This window comes from Caretta caretta, chromosome 3, assembly GCF_965140235.1.
Source record: "Caretta caretta isolate rCarCar2 chromosome 3, rCarCar1.hap1, whole genome shotgun sequence".
NCBI classification, from domain to species: domain Eukaryota; kingdom Metazoa; phylum Chordata; order Testudines; family Cheloniidae; genus Caretta; species Caretta caretta.
This window is the reverse complement of record NC_134208.1, coordinates 120,308,185-120,333,626: the sequence shown is the minus strand read 5'-3', so window position 1 is coordinate 120,333,626 and position 25,442 is coordinate 120,308,185. Positions and strand designations below refer to the sequence as shown.

The 25,442-nt window shown below is 41.6% G+C and overlaps 1 protein-coding gene across 5 annotated transcripts in view; it reads right to left on the bottom strand.

Moving 5' to 3' along the window:
* Window positions 1–25,442, bottom strand: part of ZDHHC14 (zDHHC palmitoyltransferase 14) — a 149,414-nt gene that overhangs the window by 19,974 nt on the left and 103,998 nt on the right. For 4 of the 5 annotated variants that reach the window (XM_048844153.2, XM_048844151.2, XM_048844150.2 and 1 more), the window contains exons 4-6: window positions 15,129–15,266; window positions 9,480–9,528; window positions 284–386 (exon numbers count right to left, since the gene is read on the bottom strand). In XM_048844153.2, the coding sequence (XP_048700110.1) occupies window positions 284–386; window positions 9,480–9,528; window positions 15,129–15,266 (290 nt within the window). The remainder of the gene's footprint in view (window positions 1–283; window positions 387–9,479; window positions 9,529–15,128; window positions 15,267–25,442) is intronic. The other variant, XM_048844154.2, reaches the window with a different exon arrangement.

Below are 25,442 nucleotides of genomic sequence, written 5' to 3'. Positions count from 1 at the left end.
AGTTTTTAGAACTAGGGGTAGAATGCACTAAACACCTAATGAATCGCTAAAACCGTGGTCACTGCATCACTGTTACCAGGTCATGGTGCCCTATCACCTCCTTCCTCACCAAGACACGCATACCAATATGCAGATAGGTTTTTTGGGGGGGGAAGGGAGGCGGGGAAACTCAGTAAGATCTACAGAAAGGAAACTGAAAATACAGACAATGAAAGTTAACAATCTTTTAATATTTACTAAATGAAAACAGGTATACAATTACACCATGAAGTCAAGAACTTACATCTTCATTTGTTGTTTGATTGGAGCTGATCAAATATGTATGAAAACCTGAGAGACCAACAATAGACCAAACGGAAAAAAAACACACGACAGCTTCCAGCACAGTGATTAAAAGTCAAGGAAGTACAAATTTGTATGAAATCTAATAATAATTAATAATAGCACTCACATAGTGATTTGTTTCTTTAAAGTACTGAACTCTGAATTCTGCACAAACATATGCTGAGTAATCTTCACAACACCCGTATTAGGAAAGTATGTAAGTAAATGGAAGTACAGTTTCACTTACAGACAGACAGACAGAGAGCTTCATTCCATGACTTTACTCAAAACCACACAATGAGTCAGTGACAAAGATGAGATTAGAACTGTGTTTACATAGCACCTAGCACAAGGGGTGGTGGCCCATGATTAGGGCTTCTAGGAGCTACAATAATTCAAATAAATAAGAACAGTTTAGAAGTTTCTGGCTTCCAGTCACACGTAAAATCAGTGAGACTCAGAATGAGACTTGCAAGCAGCTCTTTAATGTGCCTCCTGAGGCTCTTTGCAGCACACGATATTAAAACACTGTGATTTAATTATTAACCAATCAGAATACTTTTACTATGTTATTAACCAAGTGTAGTTGATAAAATAATATTTGGTCAGTCATTTCTTGTGGGAATAATATATATAAACTAAATATTTCCTCATCATACTGTTTCAATATGAATATATAGTATTATAGTAAATGAAACAATTAATTCACACTTGTGTAGCTTTTTTGGGTAATGTGGATTGCTAATTTGGCTCCTGAACCACTGAGGTCTGAGTATCACTGTAGTAGACCATGCTGTCTGTCCTCTGTAACTGAAGCAGAGATACTGATTATACATGTCCTACAAAATCATAATGACAATGTATTAGCCCAGGTATGCTACAAATTCCACTTGCTCTCCATTACCATCATGATTACATTCACTGCTCTGTTACAAACACACACACACACTTGCCATAAGCAAGTGACTGTGGAATTTGCAAGGCCTGTTTACAACTTTTACCTTTGTGAATTTTCCTACTGGAAACAATGCACTGAAAAGCACCGAAAACCTTTTATTCATTACTACAGAATGAACATAAGCAAGATATTTCACCATTCAGTCAACTGTGCCTCAATATTATTTTTAAGCTTTGATCTTATCAATTTTTCCTCTTTTTCTTTCCAACCTACCTTCCCTCTCTTCCTTCTGCAGAGGCCTTTTTACCTTAACTACAACCCCCCAAAATCAGTAACTAGCCTTTTTTAGGGCCAACATCTATGTTACTATTAAATTGGTCAACATTGGGTGCTGTGCAGTGCAGCTTACAATATCCTTTAACTCTGACTAAAAGACAATCTCAATGTCAAGGTATCATACTTTGCTCCTAAACCTTGTTTATCTCAGTAAGACAGCAAGCTACTACAACCAAAAGACCACGTCTATCCTTTCAATTGCTATTTATTTCAGTTTATGTACAATAGCTAGGAACTTGGAACTCTCATCCTACTCTATATTAATATATTTATGTTTGATAGTCTATATATACCAAAGAAGAAAAAAAGCATTGTCTCCTACCAAAATATATAATAAATTAATAAGGAATATGGCAATTGGAAAAGAACATGATGACAATTAATCTATACAAGTCATTTTCCAAAACAACTGTTTCTCAAAATATTCACAAACAGGCCACAAAATGCACCACTCACATCCTCATCAATACCTGTCTACACAAGAGAAAGAGAAATATGCATGACCCCTTAGCACTATGAAAATAAAGAAGCCAGAAAAAGCAATACCAGGAATGCCCTGGTCTTTTACCATTTAAAAATTACAACAAACATATTCAGGGTATTATTTAACAGTCAAGCACCATAATATTGCTGTGATCCAATAAACATGGGAACTATACATTACACAACTGCATAAAAACCTCTTAAAATATTGCTAAATTTGCAAAGTCATTATAATGCCCATTAGCCACTGGTAACAACTTTGCTCTAACACAACTTAGTTTAAATGGCAGAAACTGTCAAAGCCAAGCAGAAATGGAAATGAGCCAACAATTCATTAGTTTTGCTTAGGGTATAAAACATTTATATGTCACTCTTTAGAACTATCTCTTGCAGAAACAGGATGGATAGAAGAACCATGATGAATTTCTGAGCAGCAGGTTTGCTACTTTTCTTCCTCTCCCTCAGGGGTGATTTGAAAGGTCACAGATGAGCAGGAAAGGAGCTTGCACTGGGGACCAAGCCGTAGACACAGCAGCAGGCAGCCTATGAACTAGGACAAGAAGGCTTAGGCACAGAGAGCCTGGCAGGAGTTTGGCAGCAGCAGGATACAGACAGAAGAACCTGCAAACAGGAGGCAGAAGTCACCCCCCCTAAAGTTGACTGCTGCAGGACAGCGTGGTAGAGCTCTTAAGTGAAACTGCTGATGACACAAATGAACATTGTCTAGTGGGATCTACTGATCAAAATTTAAACTGTCCTCTGAGACAGGCTGGACTAGAAAAGACACCCCAGATATCAGGTCTGAGGAAGACCAGTTACCCTCCTACCCTTATAGTTGACTGCCCCCTTAGGACAGAGGTAAGAAAAAAGGTTTATCTTTTATTTCAACTAAGAACTAAGCCATTGTACCTAAGATATCAGAGGGATAGCCATGTTAGTCTGTATCCACAAAAACACAACCTATCCTGGAAAACAATCCCTCACTCTCACAGACCTTGGAAGGCAGGCCAGTCCTCGCTTACAGACAGCCCCCAACCTGAAGCAAATACTCACCAGCAACTACACACCACACCACAGAAACATTAGGAACCAATCCCTGTAACAAACTCTGTTGCCTACTCTGTCCCCATATCTACTCTAGCAATACCATCAGAGGACCCAACTGCATCAGCCACACCATCAGGGGCTCATTCATCTGCACATCTACTAATGTGACATATGCCATCATGGGAGATGGGGCATTGCTGGCACATGTACACTGGCCAAACCGGACAGTCTCTAAGTAAAAGAATAAATGGACACAAATCAGACATCAGGAATGGTAACATACAAAAGCCAGTAGGAGAACACTTCAATCTCCCTGGACATTCAATAACAGATTTAAAAGTAGCCATCCTTCAACAAAAGAATTTCAAAAACAGACTTCAAAGAGAAACTGCTAAGCTACAATTCATTTGCAAATTTAATACCATTAATTTGGGCTTGATTAGGGACTGGGAGTGGCTGCCTCACTACAAAAGCAAATTTTCCTCTCTTGTTATTGACACCTGCCCATCAATTATTGGGATTGGACCACATCCACCTTGACTGAATTGGGCTTGTCAACACTGGTTTTTCACTTGAAAGGTAACTCCCTTCTCTTCATGTGCCAATATATTTATGCCTGTATCTGTAATTTTCACTCCATGCATCTGAAGAAGTAGGTTTTTACCCATGAAAGCTTATGCCTAAATAAATCTGTTAGTTTTTAAGGTACCACCGGACTCCTTAATGTTTTTGTACCTAAGATATTTTCAACCAATATTTTCTTTCTGCCAGCCCTCGTGAATAATCCTTTCCTGTTAACCATGTATGCGAGCACTTTTCAGGAAGCAACCAGGTGCTAGAGTCTATAGGGTCAGTGGCTACATGCACATAAGCACTCCCTTCCAAGACCATTTTATACCTGGTGATTTATCAAGTGTATGGAAAATTTTGGAGCACTGCATCCCGCAGAGCAACCTATTGGGATGGGACTAATTATAGAACATTCCCCTATTAACAGGGCACTGTTAGTGATACTTAATTAAGCAAACTGCTTTACAGGATCTCATATTGTGGATATTCTTGTAGAAGCTTTTCTAAGGTTATCACCATGCAGTTTGAGAAACTTAAATACATGGATGAATTTATGCTCACAGCACCTGAGCGAGGCAGGGAAGCATTAGGTCATTCTGATAGGCTACACTATCTCCACCTGTGAGGGCTCCCGAGGGAGGGAAAGAGATCTACTGTTCTGGGCATACTCCGTTAGCTCCTCACTTTATGCTTTTTAAGCAGGAGTGAACTACTGAGCCTTGTGCTGGAGGACTCACTGAGTGTGAGCTTCCATAATAGGTTTTTTGATTCAAGGTAAGTGTTTTAGAATTTGTCCCTTTACATTTATAGTAAAAGGAATAAAGTTAATTCACTTAAGTAAGAGGTGCTTAGATGAAAATGTAGGAATTGTGAGGAAAACAAAGGCATAGTACAAAAGATGTACCCTCAGTTTAGCATGTAGGGAGCTATGTATTTAACTCCCTGTTCATCAAGATGTGCAAATAAAATGGAAGCTCATTAGTTATTAAAAAGATAATTGATTTATACATAGTTGTTGAATACACAGCAACAAGGCTCAGCTATTGAGTACAGTAATATGGTCTACTACAACTAGAGACCCGTAAAACTCGGTTTGTCACATAGCATTGTTAGTGAGGCATCAGCTGAAAAGCAAGACTCTCTCTTCACAAATTGTCTTGCTGCAAAACAAAATTCCCAGTACTGTTGATGCAATTTCATTTTGTATTGTGAGGAATTGCAACCAACCCACTAAACTGTCCAACATGTCACATTCTAAAGGAGCTGCTTCTACAAAATGCTCTATTGAGCCTCTCAAACTGGCATGACTTTGAATGCAAATTATGAATAAAAAGCCTATTGTTCCTGTACAAGGATCCACAAGTGTGGGATCAATTACCTTTTGATTTAAGAACAATTGAAAGCTTTTTCCATTTTGAGAGAACTGAAAGACTAATCCACTATTAGAAGTGATTTGTCATTCTTTTATGTGGAAGTTATTGTTGTGCTATTCAGGATAGATTGCTTGTTTGTGCTTCCTAAAAACTGTGGCCTTGCTTAAAAAGGAGGTTATGGCTCAATGATTCTACATCACAAACATACAAATCAATGAACACATCAGAAGTTATGTCTACAGAATTTAGCAAACTTGACGTTTTAGAAATATACAGGTGACAACACTCAGGGGTGAAATCTTGTTACTTCTGCCCTTTACATATTTCTTTAGCAAAAATTGTAATTTTGCCAATTAATAAGCGGACGTTTTTCCACAAAACCATCCCAGGTGGTGCGTGTGGTGTATGGTTGTTTTTTTGTTTTTAATAGGCAAAACCGCCATTTTTGTGTACTTCTGGGCAAAAATCTAGTTTTGTGCATAAGAGCAAGTGTTCTAAGGCAAAACAGTAAAAGGGTTTTGCTTTTGCAGAGCCCGTGTAAGGAATGATTTTTGCACTGGCTTTGTGAGTGATGCAAATAGTTTCACATATCTATATATCAGCCATCCACACATATTAGTGGGGAGTTGGAAGAGCTATAGTCCCACAGGAATTTAAGCAGGAAGTCAAGTAGAAGTTATGGCAGCTCCCCAACCTTTTCCGTCTGTTAGCTCAGAGTGGTTTTCAAACTTTTTGTATGGGTGACCCTTTTCATACAGCAAACCTCTGAGCGTGAGCCCCCCTTATAAATTAACAATGCTGGGGGTAATTTAATTCAATGGGGGCTCGGGGCTGCCAGCACCACAGAACTGACAGCTCGTGACCCCCACGTAATCACCTTGTGATCCCCTGAGGGTCACAACTCCCAGTTTGAGAATCCCTGTGTTAGCTGTTCTCAACTGGGAGCAGAAGTCATAGAATCATAGAAGATTAGGGTTGGAAGAGACCTTAGGAGGTTATCTAGTGAGTCAAACCCCTGCTCAAAGCAGGACCAACACCAACTAAATCATCCCAGTCAGGGCTTTGTCAAGCCTGGCCTTAAAAACCTCTAAGGATGGAGATTCCACCACCTCCCTAGGTAACCCATTCCAGTGCTTCACCACCCTCCCAGTGAAATAGCGTTTCCTAATATCCAACCTACACCTCCCCCACTGCAACTTGAGACCATTGCTCCTTGTTCTGTCATCTGCCACCACTGAGAACAGCTGAGCTCCATCCTCTTTGGAACCCCCCCTCAGGTAGTTGAAGGCTGCTATCACGTCCCCCCTCACTCTTCTCTTCTGCAGACTAAACAAGCCCAGTTCCCTCAGCCTCTCCTCGTAAGTCACATGCCCCAGCCCCCTGACCATTTTCATTGCTGTCCGCTGGACTCTCTCCAATTTGTCCACATCCTTTCTGTAGTGGGAGGTCCAAAACTGGACTCAGAACTGCAGATGTGGCCTCACCAGTGCCGAATAGAGGGGAATAATCACTTCCCTCAATCTGCTGGCAATGCTCCTACTAATGCGGCCCAATAAGCCGTGAGCCTCCTTGGCAACAAGGGCACACTGTTTACACATATCCAGCTTCTTATCCACTGTAATCCCCAGGTCCTTTTCTGTAGAACTGCTACTTAGCCAGTCAGTCCCCAGCCTGTAGCAGTGCATGGGATTCCTGACCTTGCGGAACCTGATCAGACTTCTTTTGGCCCAATCCTCCAATTTGTCTAGGTCACTCTGGACCCTATCCCTACCCTCCAGTGTATCTACCTCTCCCCCAAGCTTAGTGTCATCTGAGAACTTGCTGAGGGTGCAATCCATCCCATCATCCAGATAGTTAATAAAGATGTTCAACAAAACCGGCCCCAGGACCGACCCCTGGGGCACTCCGCTTGATACCGGCTGCCAAATAGACATCGAGCCATTGATCACTACCCGTTAAGCCAGATATCTAGCCAGATTTCTATCCACCTTATAGTCCATTCATCCAATCCATACTTTTTTAACTTGCTGGCAAGAATACTGTGCAAGACCATATCAAAAGCTTTGCTAAAGTCAAGATATATCACGTCCACTGCTTTACCCATATCCACAGAGCCAGTTATCTCATCATAGAAGGCAATTAGATTAGTCAGGCATGACTTGCCCTTGGTGAATCCCTGTTGACTGTTCCTGATCACCTTCCTCTCCTCCAAGTGCTTCAAAATGGTTTCCTTGAGGACCTGCTCCATGATTTTTCCAGAGACTGAGGTGAGGCTGTAGTTCCCTGGGTTCTCCTTCTTCCCTTTTTTAAAGATGGGCACTATATTTGCCTTTTTCCAATCATCCAGGACCTCCCCCAATTGCCACGAGTTTTCAAAGATAATGCCAATGGCTCTGCAATCACATCAGCCAATTTGCCTCAGCACCCTCGAATGCATTAGATCTGGACCCATGGAGTTGTGCATGTCCAGCTTTTCTAAATAGTCCTTAATCTGTTCTTTCACCACTGAGGGCTGCTCACCTCCTCCCCATACTGTGTTGCCCAGGACAGCAGTCTGGGAGCTGACCTTGTCTGTGAAGACAGAGGCAAAAAAAGCATTGAGTACTTCAGCTTTTTCCACATCATCTGTTCACTAGGTTGCGTCCCCCATTCATTAAGGGTCCTACACTTTCCCTGACCTTTTTCTTGTTGCTAACATACCTGTAGAAACCCTTCTTGTTACCCTTCACATCCCTTACTAGCTGCAACTCCAGTTGTGTTTTGGCCTTCCTGATTACACCCCTGCATGCTCGAGAAATATTTTTATACTCCTCCCTAGCCATCTGTCCACGTTTCCACTTCTTGTAAGCTTCCTTTTTGTGTTTAAGCTCACCGAAGATTTCACTGTTAAGCCAAACTGGTCACCTGCCATATTTGTTATTCTTCCTGTGCCCTCAATAAGGCTTCTTTAAAATACAGCCAGCTTTCCTGGACTCCTTTCCCCCTCATATTAGCCTTCCATGGGATCCTGTCCATCAGAAAAGCAGACTTTGACTCCCTGAGGGAACTGAAGTCCAGGGTCTGTATTTTGCTACTTTCCTTTCTTCCTTTTGTGAGGATCCTGAACCCAACCATCTCATGGTCACTGCTGCCCAGGTTGCCACACACTTCTACTTCCCCTTCCAATTCTTCCCTGTTTGTAAGCAGCACATCAAGAGGAGAACAGCCCCTGGTTGGTTCCTCCAGTAATTGCACCAGGAAGTTGTCCCCAACACTCCACAAAAACTTCCTGGGTTGTCTGTGCACTGCTGTATTGTCCTCCCAGCAGATGTCAGGGTGAAGTCCCGCAATAGAACCAGGGCCTGTGTTCTGTAAACTTCAGTTAATTGTCTGAAGAAAGCCTCGTCTACCTCATCTTCCTGGTCTATAGCACATGTCCACCACAACATCACCCTTGTTGCTCTCGCTGCTAAACTTAACCCAAAGACTCTCACCAGGCTTTTCTTCAGTTTCATGCTGGAGTCCTATTCCACTCACAGCTGAGAACTTGTGAAAAAGGCAAGAAGCTGTTGGAACATATTAAAATAGCACAGTGACACTGAGGGCATGTCTACACGGACCTTGCAGTTCAGACAAAAGGAGTGGGAACAGCAGTCCACACAAGTGCTGTGCTGCAACTCCCCTGTGGGATGCTGCACGTTCAAACTTCAAGGTCCTGAGTTTGCACTAATGCAGTCCTCTTTAAAGAGGACTGCATTAGTGCAAACTTAGGACCTTTAAATTCATGTACGCAGTGTCCACACAGGGGAATTACAGCACAGCACTTCAGTGCACATTGCTATTTGCACCCTCATAGTCCGAACTGCAGGGCTGCGTAGACATGCCTTGAGCTACAGTTAGTGGGGGATAGTGGGAGCAGGTGAGGGAATCTAACAAACAACTAGCTACTTGAATTAATGATACCTAGGACAGATTTTACTGTGTCCTAAAGGACTGACAAAGTTATCAGCATAAGTATACTTTGGAAATACTGGATTGTTTGGTGCCACTTAATATTTTTGCTTTTGTATTTTATAATTGACTTTTTCTATCCCACCAAAGTCAACAAATTCCAAATAAATATTTTCCTCTCATGAGGAAATGCGTACAATTATCTCTTGAAATGTGTGTGTGACTTCAATAAATGTTAAATGGACATTACATACATTTACCTAGAATAGACTATACCCCCAAAAGATGCAAAATAATAATAAAAAAAAGAGCTCTTCTCTTCTCTACGTGCAACACTAAATGAGAAATGATGTAGCAATACTAGAGCAACTGGTGAAACCTTTCTTGAGAAAGTCTCAATTCCATGCATCCAACAACAGCAAAAAAACCCCAAAAAACAACCCGGATACATTTATCATATAATTTCTTCCTTAATATTTATGTAACAAAATCTACAGCACATTTTAATGAAAGGATATCTTGCTGGACTGTCCTTGAGGGCATTTAAGAATCCTGTTTGCTGTGATCCTGTGGAAACAAAAACCAAATTTTACAAATGAGTTAGAATTTTCAGTATAGGCTGCTTTCATCATAGATCACATCCACAGATCAAAAACAATAGGCGCCTGAAGATCAGTTGCATAATTGTATTTTGAAAGTAGTATCAACAAAAAAGTGGCAGACTTATAATCAGATCTAACATCTGCAGGGTATTTCTCAGTAATACCAGACTGATGTCTGCACCGTTTTGCAGTAATAAGATTTCTAATTATCCCTCAGTTCTTTTCTATCCTAATATGGAAAAGAAAAGATTGTTAGCTACTTTTTGACTTGGAAATCCTATAAGATATACACCTGCTATGGCCCAGATTTTCCGCTGCCCCTAGCTTACTCTGTGTGCAGCCAGGCAAGTATGTGCAAATGAGCCAAATACAGATCTCTGATCCTTGGGCCAGTTCTACACCACCTCCTGACCCCTGGGCATCTTGAGAGCTACTCCAATTTATGCTGGCTGGCTATGGCCACCAGGGCAACATCCACTAGCTGGGAAGAGCCAGAGAATAGCATGCTCCAGGCAGACTCCTTACACCAGGGTTCCAGGAAGGATGGTGTAGGAGATTGCTATGCCAGCTCCATGCTCACTGGGGATTCCCCACATTGGGAAGATATGTCCACTTTCCAGTCCCTATGCACTGAACTGATGCCCAGGGGCTGAAGAGGGCTGAATAGACTGGCCCTTACTGCTGCACATATTATAAATAACTTTGCATTCTACTGTATCATTTAACCATTATTCATTGAATACATTTTAAATATTTTCCCTTTCAAGAAAATTCTCCCTCCTTAGCTAAAGAGGATCTGATGGGGGGGGGGGGGGAATCTTGATGATGACTATCTTTTTTTAGGAGACACCATTTCCATGGGCCAGACTAGTGGTTTACAGTGGTCGCTATCAAAAAAAAGGAAAAATGACTTGCCTTATATTTTTCATTCTTGACTTTTTCCCCCAGTATTCTCACACTTGGGTCTTAGTTTCACAGCACAACTTCTCCCAGGTTTCAGGCCCTTAAGGACACCAGTAGCAGGTAGGTGTGTGAACAACACTCTCTGTTGGTGGTCATACACCTCTAGTCACTTCCTGACTTACCACAAAGTGAAGGCTCCTCAAACCAAATAAGTCAATCACAAAAACAAAATGGCTGAAAGATTAACGCCTAAAAAATAAAATTGAATGAATACGAAGATAAAGTCTATATTGAAAAGGTTTTCCTCTCTGAAACTGAGTGGGTATATGTGGTTGAGCAAGAATCCTGCAAGATGATGACTTCAGAGAAGCAGAATTACTAAGTAAGTAATTTTCTCTTCTCCAAAGATACTATCTGTATAGAATTCTCACTCCTGGAAAGAAAACAGCGCAAGTGGATGTCAGAAAGAAAAAGAGCATCATTAAATAATTACAGCAGGCAGAAAGAACAAAGCCAAAGATGCTAATGCATGTTTTCTTTTTAAAAGTATACTTAAGGGTAAGACAGCGTCCCTCCAAAAGAGGGTGCAAAAATGACAGCCTATAGGATGAATAAAAAAGACAAAACAAGCTTCACAAATTTGGCCAACTCAAGGGACATGCCCCCAAAGTTACAAAACTGCTAGAAAGTTGGACTGCACGGGAGGTTCTGCTGGATTGAGAGACTGAGGCAAGATTGCTTCTGTGCTTTGTAAATGTATGGAATAAGGACCATTTGACTACTTTGCATATGCCCGTAATGAAATCATAGAATCATAGAATATCAGGGTTGGAAGGGACCCCTGAAGGTCATCTAGTCCAACCCCCTGCTCGAAGCAGGACCAATTCCCAGTTAAATCATCCCAGCCAGGGCTTTGTCAAGCCTGACCTTAAAAACCTCTATAGAAGTCTATAGAAATCTTTCATGAGGTAGGCAGGGAAGGCTGGGGAAAATATTGTCAAGATAAGTTAGCTCATTAAGGTGGAACTCCATAACTACCTTGCAAAGGCATCTCAGATGAGTCCACAGCTCTTTATTCTTTTAAGATTTTGGTAAAGATTGATCAGTCACAAAAACTTGAAGTTAGCTCACTGTGAGATAGTCACTAACACTAGGAAAATAACCTTCCACATCAGAAACTTGAACTCACAGGTACTGAGTGGCTCAAAAAGAGCTTTCCAGGAGCACATTAATATTTCATAACACCAGCAGCTTTTTAAATAAAGGTTTCAAAAGAATCAGTCCACCAAGAACCATACAACAAATGGCTGAAGAGACACCTTTGACTAGCTCATGATGGGTTGCTAATAAACGAACTCAAATGGAGTTAATCTTTAAGTTAGATTCATACAGGAGAAGAAGGTAATCAAGCAGTTTTTGAAAACCTATATAACTTTCAATATTAAGTCCTTCTCTTAGACAGGTTCCACAAGGGTAAGAGAACTCAAATCATTGGCTCGAAAACTCTAATCCTACTGTGCTCTTGCCAGCAATCAAGCCGTCATACACAGAGCTCCCAGACTGGGATGGAGTAAAGTGTCATGATTCTGAGAGATCAGTCACGGCTAGGACTCTGATCCTGGTGGAACCTGCTTTGGCCATCTGCAAAAGATCTGAGAACCTGACTGTGATAGTATGAAGCTACTAGGATCAAGTATTTATCTCATCTGGATTTGGCCAGAATTGTGGAGAGGCACACAGGAACCTCCTTCCTCAGTGGATGGAAAAATAAGTATCTTTTGTTAATGTAATGCCTTCTCAGTGTCCCGAGTAAAAGATGAGTGGTTTCTCATTGGGGTGAATGATGAAGAGAACAACATCTAGTGTAACACTGTCACGAAAGATCTGATTCAGTACTTCCTGATCCAGGAGTCCACTTATGAGGCTCTAAAATATCTACTAAGGAATTTCTTACAGAGCCCTCTCTCTCATTGGAAGGGCTTCCAGAGAGACAACCTTATGCTTGCTTGTTTATATAAAACATAATAGCCTGATTTGCCACTTGAATCAGAATCATCATGAAAGATATCAAGTCTCTAAAGATCTTCATCAAATTCAGAACCCGCCCTTGCTGGTCGAACACTGATGTGCAGTTGTTGCTCTTGGAGAATTCAAGTTCCTGCAGACGGTCCCCATCCCTGGGGAAAAGCATCAGAGGTCACTGCTATTTGGATCGGATGACTTTGGATTCAGATTCCATTTTCTAGTTGACGACTGTTTCTGGAGTATCAGGTAGGCCTGGAGGTCTCTGGATCTAATGTAAAATGGTGATGCTTGGATTCACTGGACTCTCAGAGTACACTAGAGATATACCATAGATTTTACAGCTACAGTTGTGGCCATGAAACTCAACAATTGTAGCATGGCCAAACTGTCACCTGTTATTCCTTGCATATCCTTTCTGGAAAACTGGCATTGTCTTGGATATTGTCCTTGGATAGGAAGGTTTTTTTCTGAGCTGTTGAGTGGTCTGCCTTGCTGCCAAAGGGATGAGGTAGTGGAGAAACAGCCTGAAAGGGAAACAGAGGGAAGTATCTTTGAAGCTGAATCAATTCCAAATCACTGCACAAAGACCAAAGTCTCAAGGAAATGAACTGAAGATTTGAAAACACCAAAGCACAGAGGCACTTAAGCGAAGCACTGAAGCACTCAATGCCAAATACAAAGACAGGGATTAGGGAACTGAGATTCCTGGAGACTTCTCCTCTATCAGCATTTATTGGCAAGCAGCAGCTAAACAATTGCAGGATTACCCCCCCACCCCACCAAAAAAAAAAAAAAAAAAAGAAAAGAAGACACAAAGAATACCTGAAGCAGGATAGGCACCAAGGGAGCTCAAGAGTTGCGGCTGCAGTTAGATACAACTTTTGCAGAGAGCTCTTTCGAAGACTGCAGTCAAGAAATGACTGGATACACCCAAAAGCTGAGGTTAAAGAACCTGGGTAGCAATCAATCAGCAGCGTGGAGGTTACCTGGGGACCAAACAAGCTTTCGGGAGGTTTTGCTGTCTCATGCTAGGGTAATGAGACCCCACAGCAAGAATCCTGCACAGATGGTATCTTTACAGAAGTCAGCATTTAATGTTTACAGCCCAATATTTGCAACATCTACAGTGTGTTATGTGCTGTTCAAGCATATAGTGTGAAACCCTCTGCCCCAATTTTAATGTAATTACCACCACTGTAGTAAATATTGATTTTTTTTTTCAATAGCGACCACTGTAAAGTGATGGTCAATTGGTAAATTCAACTGCCATGTTGGAGATCAAATACTTGAGTGATTTCAGTGTGCAAAAAAAGAACCCCATCTGCAGGAAGGAAAGGGGAATCAACTCGTAACTGCAGAGGATTTATACTCTCAGATAAGTCAGATTTTAAAATATATTAAATATATTAAAAATGGCAAACCAGAATAAGAGCATGGATAAAAATATTCCTCATAGACATACTTTTCCTAAATATGTGTGCGCACACATGCGTAATAAAAGCCTCACAGGTTTAAATAGTAACAGTAAAAATAGTTCCAATAATTCATTTTTCCTTCTTTTGGAGTATGAATGCTATTCTTCTAATGACAATATTCCAAGTAAAATTAATTTAGAGTGGACGGACCTGGTGGAAAGGACATTACTATGGCCACAGGGTTCCCCACATTTCAAACTGCTGCTGGTTCTAGTTTGTTGCACATTTGAAGGGATCTTAAATATTGTACATTTTTAGGAATCTTGTGAAAATGCTTCCATTCTTCCTTTAAAAAGCACATGCTACGGCTTTTGTTTTTTGTTTTTAGAAAGGAAAACAGCTTCATTTTTGTAGGGTTCAAATAATTTAAAAAAATCATACATTGGCAGATTTTTCTGTAGAACCATTTCTGTGCGCACTGTGATTAACAAACTAGCTGCATAATGTGTTAGACCAAAAGCTGGAATTAACTATTATAAAGAAAACTAACAAGAAAAAGGCCCAATTTTGAAAATGGCCTCAAAAAAGCAGCTGTTCAAGGGTGGCTATTCTTATCTACCACAGTAGAGAAATACCAACAGTTTTTAAAATTCCTAATAAAAATGTACTGGAGTTTGAAAGACTTTTTCAATCATGAGAAGTTGAGATATATATTGGGATTAGTAGGATTTATCAACTGTGAAAAAAAACCACAGAATTACTTCCAAACACAATCCAGCATACAAATATAAAAACCAGTATCAAACCCATGATTATATATTTTACACTATCTTATCACATACACCCTATAATACACAGGGATGTTTCAACAATGGCTATGCATTCAAGATTGTCTATGTCTAAGAAAACTATCTGTTAAAAATGCAGGATAGAGGGAGATGTACTTTATCCTGGGCACAAAGCATATGAGCTATTCCTCAAAGGAACTGCCCACTAGATGACAGAAAGAAAATTAAAAATTGCATTAAGGCTAGGCTCTACTATAGGAAGCCTGGCATAGGAATTCAGATTGCCATAACACAGCGTATCACTGGTGGCTCTCAAGCTTCAGAGAAAGGGTAGAAAAACAAACCCAAAACCCTAGATGATCAAAAGATTAAATTAAAAATAAAAACTCAAGCAAATGGCTACATACATAATCTGATTTCACCAGCATACTTACGAAGGATGATGTGGGTGATAACGAATGCAAATATAAAGACTGTCAGAAAGGACAGAGATAAAATAAACATATAAAAAAATCGGTAGTTTCTTTTCCCCACACAGTTGCCTACCCAGGGACAATGGTGATCAAACCGTTCTGAAATGAGAGGTAGAAAAAAATGGAATATAATTAATAAAGTGCTACTTTACTTCAGAAAAGCCCTCTAAATAGTGTAGAACAAATCATGATTTAATTGGTATTTGCTAACGGGTCAGAGAACTTCTTAGGACCCCCCCACCCCCCAGTATTTTAATGCAATGTTACAATTAAGAAATTAATGCACAACAGAGGTGGTGGTCTGTTAAATTACATAAATTTATGCTTTAGTACAACTGGAGAAATAAGCATACACATTTCCACTATCACATATAGAGTACCAGTTTAATTATCTGGATTTGGTCTCCAATATATTCATTTTTACTCAGAACTATAGTCCTCTATCACTATAATTTTGTGCCACGTGTCCAGATTATACATTTGAGATTTCCCTGTGTCCATTACCACCCCACACCCATCAATTACGGAGCAGAAAATATTTTCCCTTCTTTTGTTATTCAGTTCATGATATCTTCCATCTCAGATCTGCTATTTTTCAGTTAGAACCAAAACTTCTACACCAAACAACTTCCATGGCAAAACAATTGAAATACAGTGTGGTGGAAAAGGGTTATTCTTAAGGGTTCACTTTTCTCAATTTTTTTCTTAGCTTTTTTAGCTATTGTGTTTTAAATCCTTTATTTTATTTTTTGAGAAATAATCCAGGGACACCAGGCGCGCTACGGCTGACGAGAGAAAGAGCTCTCCTGTTGGCTTAATAACTCCACCTCCATGAGAGGTGGTAACTACATTGGACGGGGAAGCTCTCCCACCGACATAGTGCTGTCTAAGGTCAGTATAACTACATTGCTCAGGAGTGTGGATTTTTCACATCCCCTTAGCATTGTAGTTATGGTGGAGTAAGTATGTAGTATAGACCAAGCCTAGACTGTTTAGAATAAGTAGTTAACACACATTTAATGGACCATTTGAGATGAAGTGGCCCATTAACACCCCTCCAGTCAAAGGGGGGAAAGCAGTGTGTGTATGGGTAGGGGGCAAAAGGCAGCTAAGGGAATTATAGATTGTAGTTTCAGAGGAACAGCCGTGTTAGTCTGTATTCGCAAAAAGAAAAGGAGTACTTGTGGCACCTTAGAGACTAACCAATTTATTTGAGCATGAGCGTTCGTGAGCCACAGCTCACTTCATCAGATGTGTACCGTGGAAACGGCAGTTACGGCATAACTTAGCTGCCTTTTGCCCCCTACCCATACACACACTGCTTTCCCCCCTTTGACTGGAGGGGTGTTAATGGGCCACTTCATCTCAAATGGTCCATTAAATGTGTGTTAACTACTTATTCTAAACAGTCTAGGCTTGGTCTATACTACATACTTACTCCACCATAACTACAATGCTAAGGGGATGTGAAAAATCCAATTTATTTGAGCATGAGCTTTCGTGAGCCACAGCTCACTTCATCAGATGTGTACCGTGGAAACGGCAGTTTCCACGGTACACATCTGATGAAGTGAGCTGTGGCTCACGAAAGCTCATGCTCAAATAAATTGGTTAGTCTCTAAGGTGCCACAAGTACTCCTTTTCTTTTTATAGATTGTAGTAATAAGCCACCCATCCAATGTCTTTATTTAGTCCATGATTTTTAGTGTCTAGCAAAGTTATGAATTTAAGCTCCCAGGCTCATCTTTTGAAAGTGTTGTGCAGGTTCCTTTGAGGATGAGGACTGATAAGTCAGATACAATGTGATCGCTTTGTGTTATCATAACACAGGTGATACAGTGTTTTTGTCTTTTATCATTTTCCTGTGAGAGTTCATTCCAGTGATTGTCTGGTTTCACCCACATAGTTGTTATTGGGGGATTTAGCACACTGGACATGAGGAGGCTGGGCCTCCTCAAACAGCCAGGCATGGCCCTGCCCACACCCTGCCCCGAGGGCCCTGCTTCAACGGATCCGGTGGGCTCCAGGGGCTGGGGCCGTGCTGCCCGCATTCCTGGGGCTGGGGAGGCTACAGCAGCACCACCACATGCTCTCCCTCTAGGCCCTCCGGGGCTGGGGGAGGGGGGGAGATTGCAGCGTCGCCACCGTGCGCTCTCCCTCCCCATGCTCTGGGGAGGGGGGGGGCGCTTTGGGCACTAGCCAGCCTGTGGCAGGGGCTGGTGGCCACGGTGGGGGGGGGTGAGGGGCGGGAAGGTCTGGATTCCAGGGCATATGGAAGGGGCGGGGCTGGGGGCTAGCCTCCCCCAGCTAGAGGTTCACGAGCCGCCCTGGGCACTGGATGTGGTACACCACATGTTGTGATAGCCATGTGTAGGACCCATGGATCTTAAAAGGTTTGTTGTGAGGGGTGCTGATCATTGTAGCAGTAGAGATATGTCTGCAGGTTTTGCATCGGTTGTTCTGGCAGAGGCTGGTGCCGCTTTGAGTTAGTGTGTCCAAGTCTGTGGGGAGCCTTCTTCTGATTATGAGCTTGGAGAGACTGGGGGTTTGTTTGAAGATGAGAATTGGGGGGTTCAGGAAAGATTTCTTTCAGAGTGGGGTCCCCATCAAGTATAGATTGGATTCCCAGCATGGATTCACCAAGGGAAGGTCATGCCTGACTAATCTAATCGCCTTTTATGATGAGATTACTGGTTCTGTGGATGAAGGGAAAGCAGTGGATGTATTGTTTCTTGACTTTAGCAAAGCTTTTGACACGGTCTCCCAGAGTATTCTTGTCAGCAAGTTAAGGAAGTATGGGCTGGATGAATGCACTACAAGGTGGGTAGAAAGCTGGCTAGATTGTCGGGCTCAACGGGTAGTGATCAATGGCTCCATATCTAATTGGCAGCCGGTATCAAGTTGAGTACCCCAAGGGTCGGTCCTGGGGCCGGTTTTGTTCAATATCTTCATAAATGATCTGGAGGATGGTGTGGATTGCACTCTCAGCAAATTTGCGGATGATACTAAACTGGGAGGAGTGGTAGATACGCTGGAGGGGAGGGATAGGATACAGAAAGACCTAGACAAATTGGAGGATTGGGCCAAAAGAAATCTGATGAGGTTCAATAAGGATAAGTACAGGGTCCTGCACTTAGGACAGAAGAACCCAATGCACAGCTACAGACTAGGGACCGAATGGCTAGGCAGCAGTTCTGCGGAAAAGGACCTAGGGGTGACAGTGGACGAGAAGCTGGATATGAGTCAGCAGTGTGCCCTTGTTGCCAAGAAGGCCAATGGCATTTTGGGATGTATAAGTAGGGGCATAGCGAGCAGATCGAGGGACGTGATCGTTCCCCTCTATTCGACATTGGTGAGGCCTCATCTGGAGTACTGTGTCCAGTTTTGGGCCCCACACTTCAAGAAGGCTGTGGATAAATTGGAGAGAGTCCAGCGAAGGGCAACAAAAATGATTAGGGGACTGGAACACATGACTTATGAGGAGAGGCTGAGGGAGCTGGGATTGTTTAGCCTGCAGAAGAGAAGAATGAGGGGGGATTTGATAGCTGCTTTCAACTACCTGAAAGGGGGTTCCAAAGAGGATGGCTCTAGACTGTTCTCAATTGTAGCAGATGACAGAACGAGGAGTAATGGTCTCAAGTTGCAGTGGGGGAGGTTTAGATTGGATATTAGGAAAAACTTTTTCACTAAGAGGGTGGTGAAACACTGGAATGCGTTACCTAGGGAGGTGGTAGAATCTCCTTCCTTAGAGGTTTTTAAGGTCAGGCTTGACAGAGCCCTGGCTGGGATGATTTAACTGGGAATTGGTCCTGCTTTGAGCAGGGGGTTGGACTAGATGACCTTCTGGGGTCCCTTCCAACCCTGATATTCTATGATTCTATAGGTTGTAGTGGTTTGAGGATACCCTGTATGGGTTCTGTGTGGGGTGGTAGGTGACAACTAAGGGTATGCATTAGAGGGGGATTTATTTCTACATTGAAGCAGGGTCTCTTGTTGTATTAAGGTGGCTTGTTCCATGATATGATCTACTTCTCTGGTGGAGTGTCCTAGTTTGGTGAAGGTGGTTTTGAATGTGTTAATGTATATATCCTGTAATTTCTCCTTGGAGCATATACGGTGATATCTGAGTGCTTGGCTATGGATAACAGATTTCTTCTTGTGTTTGGGGTGATTACTGGATTTATGAAGGTAGGTGTAGTTACCTGTGGGTTTCTTGGACACAGTTGTCTGTAGGGTTCCATTGCTGAAGCTAACTGGTGTGTCTAGGAATTTGATGCTAGTGTGGGAGTGTTCCAGAGACAGTTTAATGGACAGGTGTGGTTGCTGTGGTGGAAATCTACCAGGGTAGGCTTCCCTGCCTCTCCTCTTCTTTTCCCAAATTGGCCACTTCACTTGAATGGTACCTTGAATATGCGTTAATTACTTACGCTAAACAGAAAAGGAGTACTTGTGGCACCTTAGAGACTAACCAATTTATTTGAGCACGAGCTTTGATTTATTTATTTATTGATGCATCCGATGAAGTGAGCTGTAGCTCACGAAAGCTCATGCTCAAATAAATTGATTAGTCTCTAAGGTGCCACAAGTACTCCTTTTCTTTTTGCGAATACAGACTAACACGGCTGTGAAACCTGTCATTACGCTAAACAACATTCCACTTTCTATTTAGCTGTGACATTCTGAGTATGTTTCCCAGACCTGAAGAAGAGCTTTATGTAAGCTTGTCTCTCTCTATAACAGAAGTTGGTCTAATGAAAGATATTACCTCACCCACCTTGTCTTTCTAAAATTTTAAATTGTAACAGAGTCTAAGATCAGAAAATAACACAGATGCTTTTATGCCTCCTCCCATTCTCAGTCTAAGACCTATTCAAAGCCTGTTTTGTTTTTCCTAACTTTTAGGTCTCCATTGATGTATGCTAACTATTTGTAGTCAGACAGGAAAGGCATGCAATAAATCTGAAAGTCCTCAAATTCTATGCAAAAAAAAAAAAAAAAAAAAGCACATCTGTCCAAACACACCAGTTTGTTTTTATTGCGTCTTTATGGTTAAGACCTACATGAGAGGATTTTCTTAAAGAATGTATTTAGGATTATCTTGATTTAAAAATTTAAACAGCATGCACTACAGACTTCTGAGTTTACTATATTTATTAGCTTTTTCAAGGTTTTGCGTGACAGTTGTTTGGGCCACATAGTTCTGCTAGATATCTATTTCAAATTCCTGTATGGCTATTTAGGGTAAAGTTACTGACCCTTCTTGGGAATGAGAAAAATTCAGAATTAGCATCTTCAGTCTTATCAAGCTACTAATAAATATTTCAGGAGCTTAAAACATTGGGTGCTATTAACTTCTCTGCTGTAGTGGAACACACAGTGGTTCCCTGAAGTGATTAGAAATTCCATTAGAATACTGGTGCTTCAAAGTGATGGGCACTGTGCATGGGTAAGCACTTTATAGTGCACTTTGCCTCACATAACTGGTACATAATGCAGTACTTGGGCAGTTAACACCACAGAGAAAAATATAATTGTAAAATACGGCATGGAAATTATCACAATTCAGGGTGCAATCCAGACCAGTGAGGTGTTGTCACCATCTGCCCTGCAACCTTGGGTGCCTCACAATCCTTTGCTGCTGTAGCTCCCAAACTCAGCTGCTCTGGCTTTGCTGGTGCTCATATTTACGCCTTGCTACTTCTATTTCCCTTACCTGAAATGAAATAAACTGAAAATAACAAATGGTAACCTTTCTTTTGTCTATTCCTGGCCACTGTACTTGAGACTCACTTAAAATAGTTACACCAGTGCTTAGAGTGTAAACAGCATGCTATGTATAAATCCTGTTTTGACTATGCCACTATCACCTTCTATGGTGCAATCCAGACCAGTGAGGGATTGTGTCACTAACTGCCCTTCAATCTTGAGTGCCTCACAATGTTTTGCTGCTGTAGCTCACAACCTGGGCCGCTAACAAACAGATAAACAGCATGCAGGTCACACTCTGAGTATCTGTGTATAGCTGCAGCCTGCCAGCAACACTCCAGTCAACACTCTGGCTTTCACCAGCCTTGATTACCACTTGCAGGGTGACCCTGACACACTCCCAGTCCTGGATTTTCCCCCAAAACATGTATTCTGAACTGTTCAGCCCTCTCCTAGACAGTTCAGATATTAAGTCTGTTGCCCCTCTAAGGGATCAATATTCAACAGTTTGCTACTTTAGAGTTACCAAACAATTCAGCTTAAACACAACACTGGATTAGGTTTGATTAAAGAATAAGACACAATTAACTAGAGGGAGATAGATTTGAAGTGAGAAGAAGACATTAAGTCAGAAATGGTTACCAGAGAAATAAAGATAATATGCTGTCTGGTACTAAAACTTAAACTAGATTTGGTTCAAGGTAAAATCCTTACCACATGTTCCCACCAACACAGCTAACCAAATTCTCAAGTCGGCATCTGCCCTCAAATTCCAAAGGGCTGGTTTCTTTGTCCATCTTAGGTAAAAAAGCAAGCGAGCAAGATAGAAAGAGCAAGATCCTGGGGTGTTTTTACCTCTCACTTTTATAGTCCATTTCCTCTTTGAAGTGATTCTTCTGAGCATTGCTCCTTAAAGTTTATTCAAACAGTAAAGGTGGCGCCGTGGAGTCTGGGGATGAAGGTGCCCTCACGCTCTTTCTTCTCCCCTGTGTATGCTGAAATGCAGATTTGCCTTGTCTCCCTCTTGCTGTCTCAAAACCTTGTTTACTACTTATATATAAAATGGGGTAAGCACACATTCCTTTGTTTAAGACAGAGCTGCTTACCCACTCCTGCTTAACGTGGGCTACATGGGTTTGAACATGTGCTATCAATATCATATGGGGGAATTCATAATTTTATGTATAATGTAGCTACATACACTTCACTGATATTACTGACCAGTGAGTTATTAGTTTTCAAATTATCCCTCACAAGGGATATTTTGTATTAAGGATTATTAAAATAGTGTGTAGGGTGTGAATACAGGGGTGCATTTGGTCACAGATACACAAAACATTTTAGGGGCACGATCCTAAGCAAAAGGTTACAAAAAGTGGCTTTCTGTTAAAAAAAGGAAATTCCATGCAGCATCTCTGGAGAATGCCTTTTTTAAACACCCTCATTCTCTTGTATATTGATATGCTGTGGAATCAACTCCTCTTAATGGTATAAAGTTCCAGTTTCTAGCCTTGAAGTCATAAAATATCAAATCTTAAACCTCTCATTGGTTCAGGCAGAACACTACATTTTGTACCTCAGATCTGTATCATGTAATAGGCAGATGTTAAAATGTGCAAATGAGAGCTAGTTTATATATTGGTAAATTATAAGAAGTGAATAAATTGGGCCCCATCCCTTCTCATAGGAAGTAGTTAGAGACATAATGATATGTGACATCACAACAGGCTATATAGGCTAGAAATCTGAGGGACTGTTCCACACATCTTTCAGTTAAGTATGTGTATTTGTTTATCTGTAGGGTTACCCTTATCCCCCAGTGATATAACAGAGGATTCAATTGTCCTGGCACTTGAGCAAACACCATATAGTTACAAATAATTGAAACAGCAACATCTTATTGAACAGTGGTAACGTGTTTTCCTCTTGAGATTTGTCTCCTTCCATCCCCCATCTTTGTTGTATTTTACATACTTCTTAGCTTTTTGATTTCACTCTCCTCTCCATCACAGCTTTCTAGGCTTCAACAGAGTGCTGGCTGAAGGGTCTATTTAGCTGAGTGTTCACTAATTTGTATGGCCCAATTTAATCTCCTTTCAGCCAGTGATCAAAAACATAGCCAGCTAAGTGCTAGCTGAAAATTTTGTCTCAGTGTCCTATTCATCTTTTCCATATAGGGTGGCAGGTAAAGGAGTAGGACGGGTTCTCAAACTGTGGGTCAGGAGGCGACCCTGTTTTAATGGAGTCGCCAGGGCTGGCATTAGATTTGCTGGGCCCCAGGGCTGAAGCAGAAGCCGAAGAGCTTCAGCCCTGAGTGGTGGGGCTCAGGCTTCAGCTTCAGCCCTGTGTGGCGGGGCTCAGTTTACAGGCCACCCCTCCAGGGGCTGAAGCTCTTGGGTTTCAGCTTTGCACACACCCCTCCCCCGTCCCCCCGCCTGTGGCTTTGGCCCCCCTGCCTGGGACATTGGGGCTGGCACAGGCATCGGTCCCCCCCTTCTGGGGTCATGTAGTAATTTTTTTTTTGTCAGAAGAGGGTTGCGGTGCTATGAAGTTTGAAAACCACTGGAGTAGTAGATACCATCTAAGTTTATAGTTAGCAGTATTTATGATACATGGTATAGACAGCAGGAGTCAAATAACTGTTGGTGGTTTTTACTGGTAATAGTCGTGGGTCTCAGCCCTGCAACAGAAGGGAGAGGTAGACAAGCTGCCTTCCACAGAACCTACCCATCACTTAGAAATGCCAGGAGTTCTCATCTCTTTGTTTGATACTGACTGGTATTACTGCAGAATGTGCATTAGGGGCCCCTTGCTTTGAACTTCAGGACATTTATGGTATTAATGAATAAAAAGAGGGAACAGCAGTACTGGCAACACGAACAGACAACCCAAACTTCTTGCACCATTAAGAACCTTCGAGTTTAGACTTGCTTCATCTATAATGTAATAAGCTGTGGCTTAATAAACTCTAATGAACAAATGAGTTCATATCATTTGAATTGTCCCCTCAACATTTTAGGAGGCTGGAATTGAATGATGCCATATTTGGAAGAGTAAACTCTGCCTGACATTTCTGCCTGGGTTAGAAAACTGGCAACGAAATGAAGTTCTTTTTCTCCTCAGTAAAATGTGCAAAGTAATAAGATACCATTTCAATTTTTATAATGCCTTTCCTTCCCACATAAGCTTTCTCTACAACTAGGTCATACTGTCACAAAAAAAAGAATTTGTGGTTATCCATGGAAGGTCAAAAAGATGCAATTTCCCAAGGTTGAGAGATCTCAATTCATGCTGAGAAATAGTTCTTGCCTTGAAAGAAAATGTGTCCTGTATTGGTTTCCTTTTTAGCCTTGCTCCCTGTGACAAAGTGGGAATATTTTGTAATACTTTTATGAGGCCTGTTTGTGCCTCAGTTTCACCTATCAACAGCATTGTTACCCAGTGGGTGGAAGGGGATTGTTTGCTCTCAGGGCAAGCTGAGACACATAGATGGCTGGGCCTTAATCTCCATATCAATGGAGCATCTGAGAAGACCATGGCAAATCCAAGAGCCAAGAGACGGACACCTAGCAACCAATGACCCAGAGGGATATGGACTTCTCTGACTCTCCTTAGGGAAGCTGAAGATGCATTAATCCCTGAAGAGTGTAAAATCTCTATCAGGAGTCTGTCTCATTTGGATTTACTAAACGAACCTCATGGTGTGAAAAATGACTGCTGAAGGCCCAGAGGTCCAGTCTAAGGAGGTGGTGAAGCCATGCAGCTGACCCTGGAGGAAAAGCGAGATGCCTAGTGGGTCTGGCACGTAGGGGTTCCTCCTAGAGACTGTTCCAAAGCTGGGTCCATAGCACTCATCCTGTGGATTCATGACATTCCCTTCATGACATTCCTTGCATGCCCTTTACACAAAGAAATTCGCTCTTGTTTAGCGGGATCAGCAAGCTGTCAAAATTGTGAATTAAAAAGATACTTACTTTATAAATTGCAGGATTTCTGCTCCCTCCCTCCCAACACCAAAAGTTTGTCAATACTGCACTAATAACTATAGCTCCTTGGGTAAAGCCACTATATCATAACAGTACAACGCTCATGACCAAGAGTCTCAAAATATTGTTTGGTATAATAACGTATATGCGATGTACAGGTAATTTTATGATCACTTTCCAAATAAAACAAGTTTTTTGTAACTCCTTAACTACTTTTTCTTAATCACAGTGAATACCAAGAGAAGTAGCTTTGCTCATGTGTAGCAATTGCTCAGCGTCTGAAAAAATAGTGACATTTCAGAAGGTGGGAATAAGAACTTTAGTGACTATGTTGGTATTTTGTAATGGAAAATGCCACAATACTTAAAGGACCGAATTCAGAGAGAATGCATAATGCACATTGAATGATGCATCTCTAAGTGGCTTTTCACTGATGTACATGAGTCTATGCTGATGCATCTTGAATGCTGGGGAATCAGAAGATGTAAAGCTAAAAGCAGGAATTGCCATTTTAAACTTTGCTACTTCTTACACCTTTGCGTTAGGTGCTTTCCTGCTACATTTCTCTCTTTTGGCTCCTTAG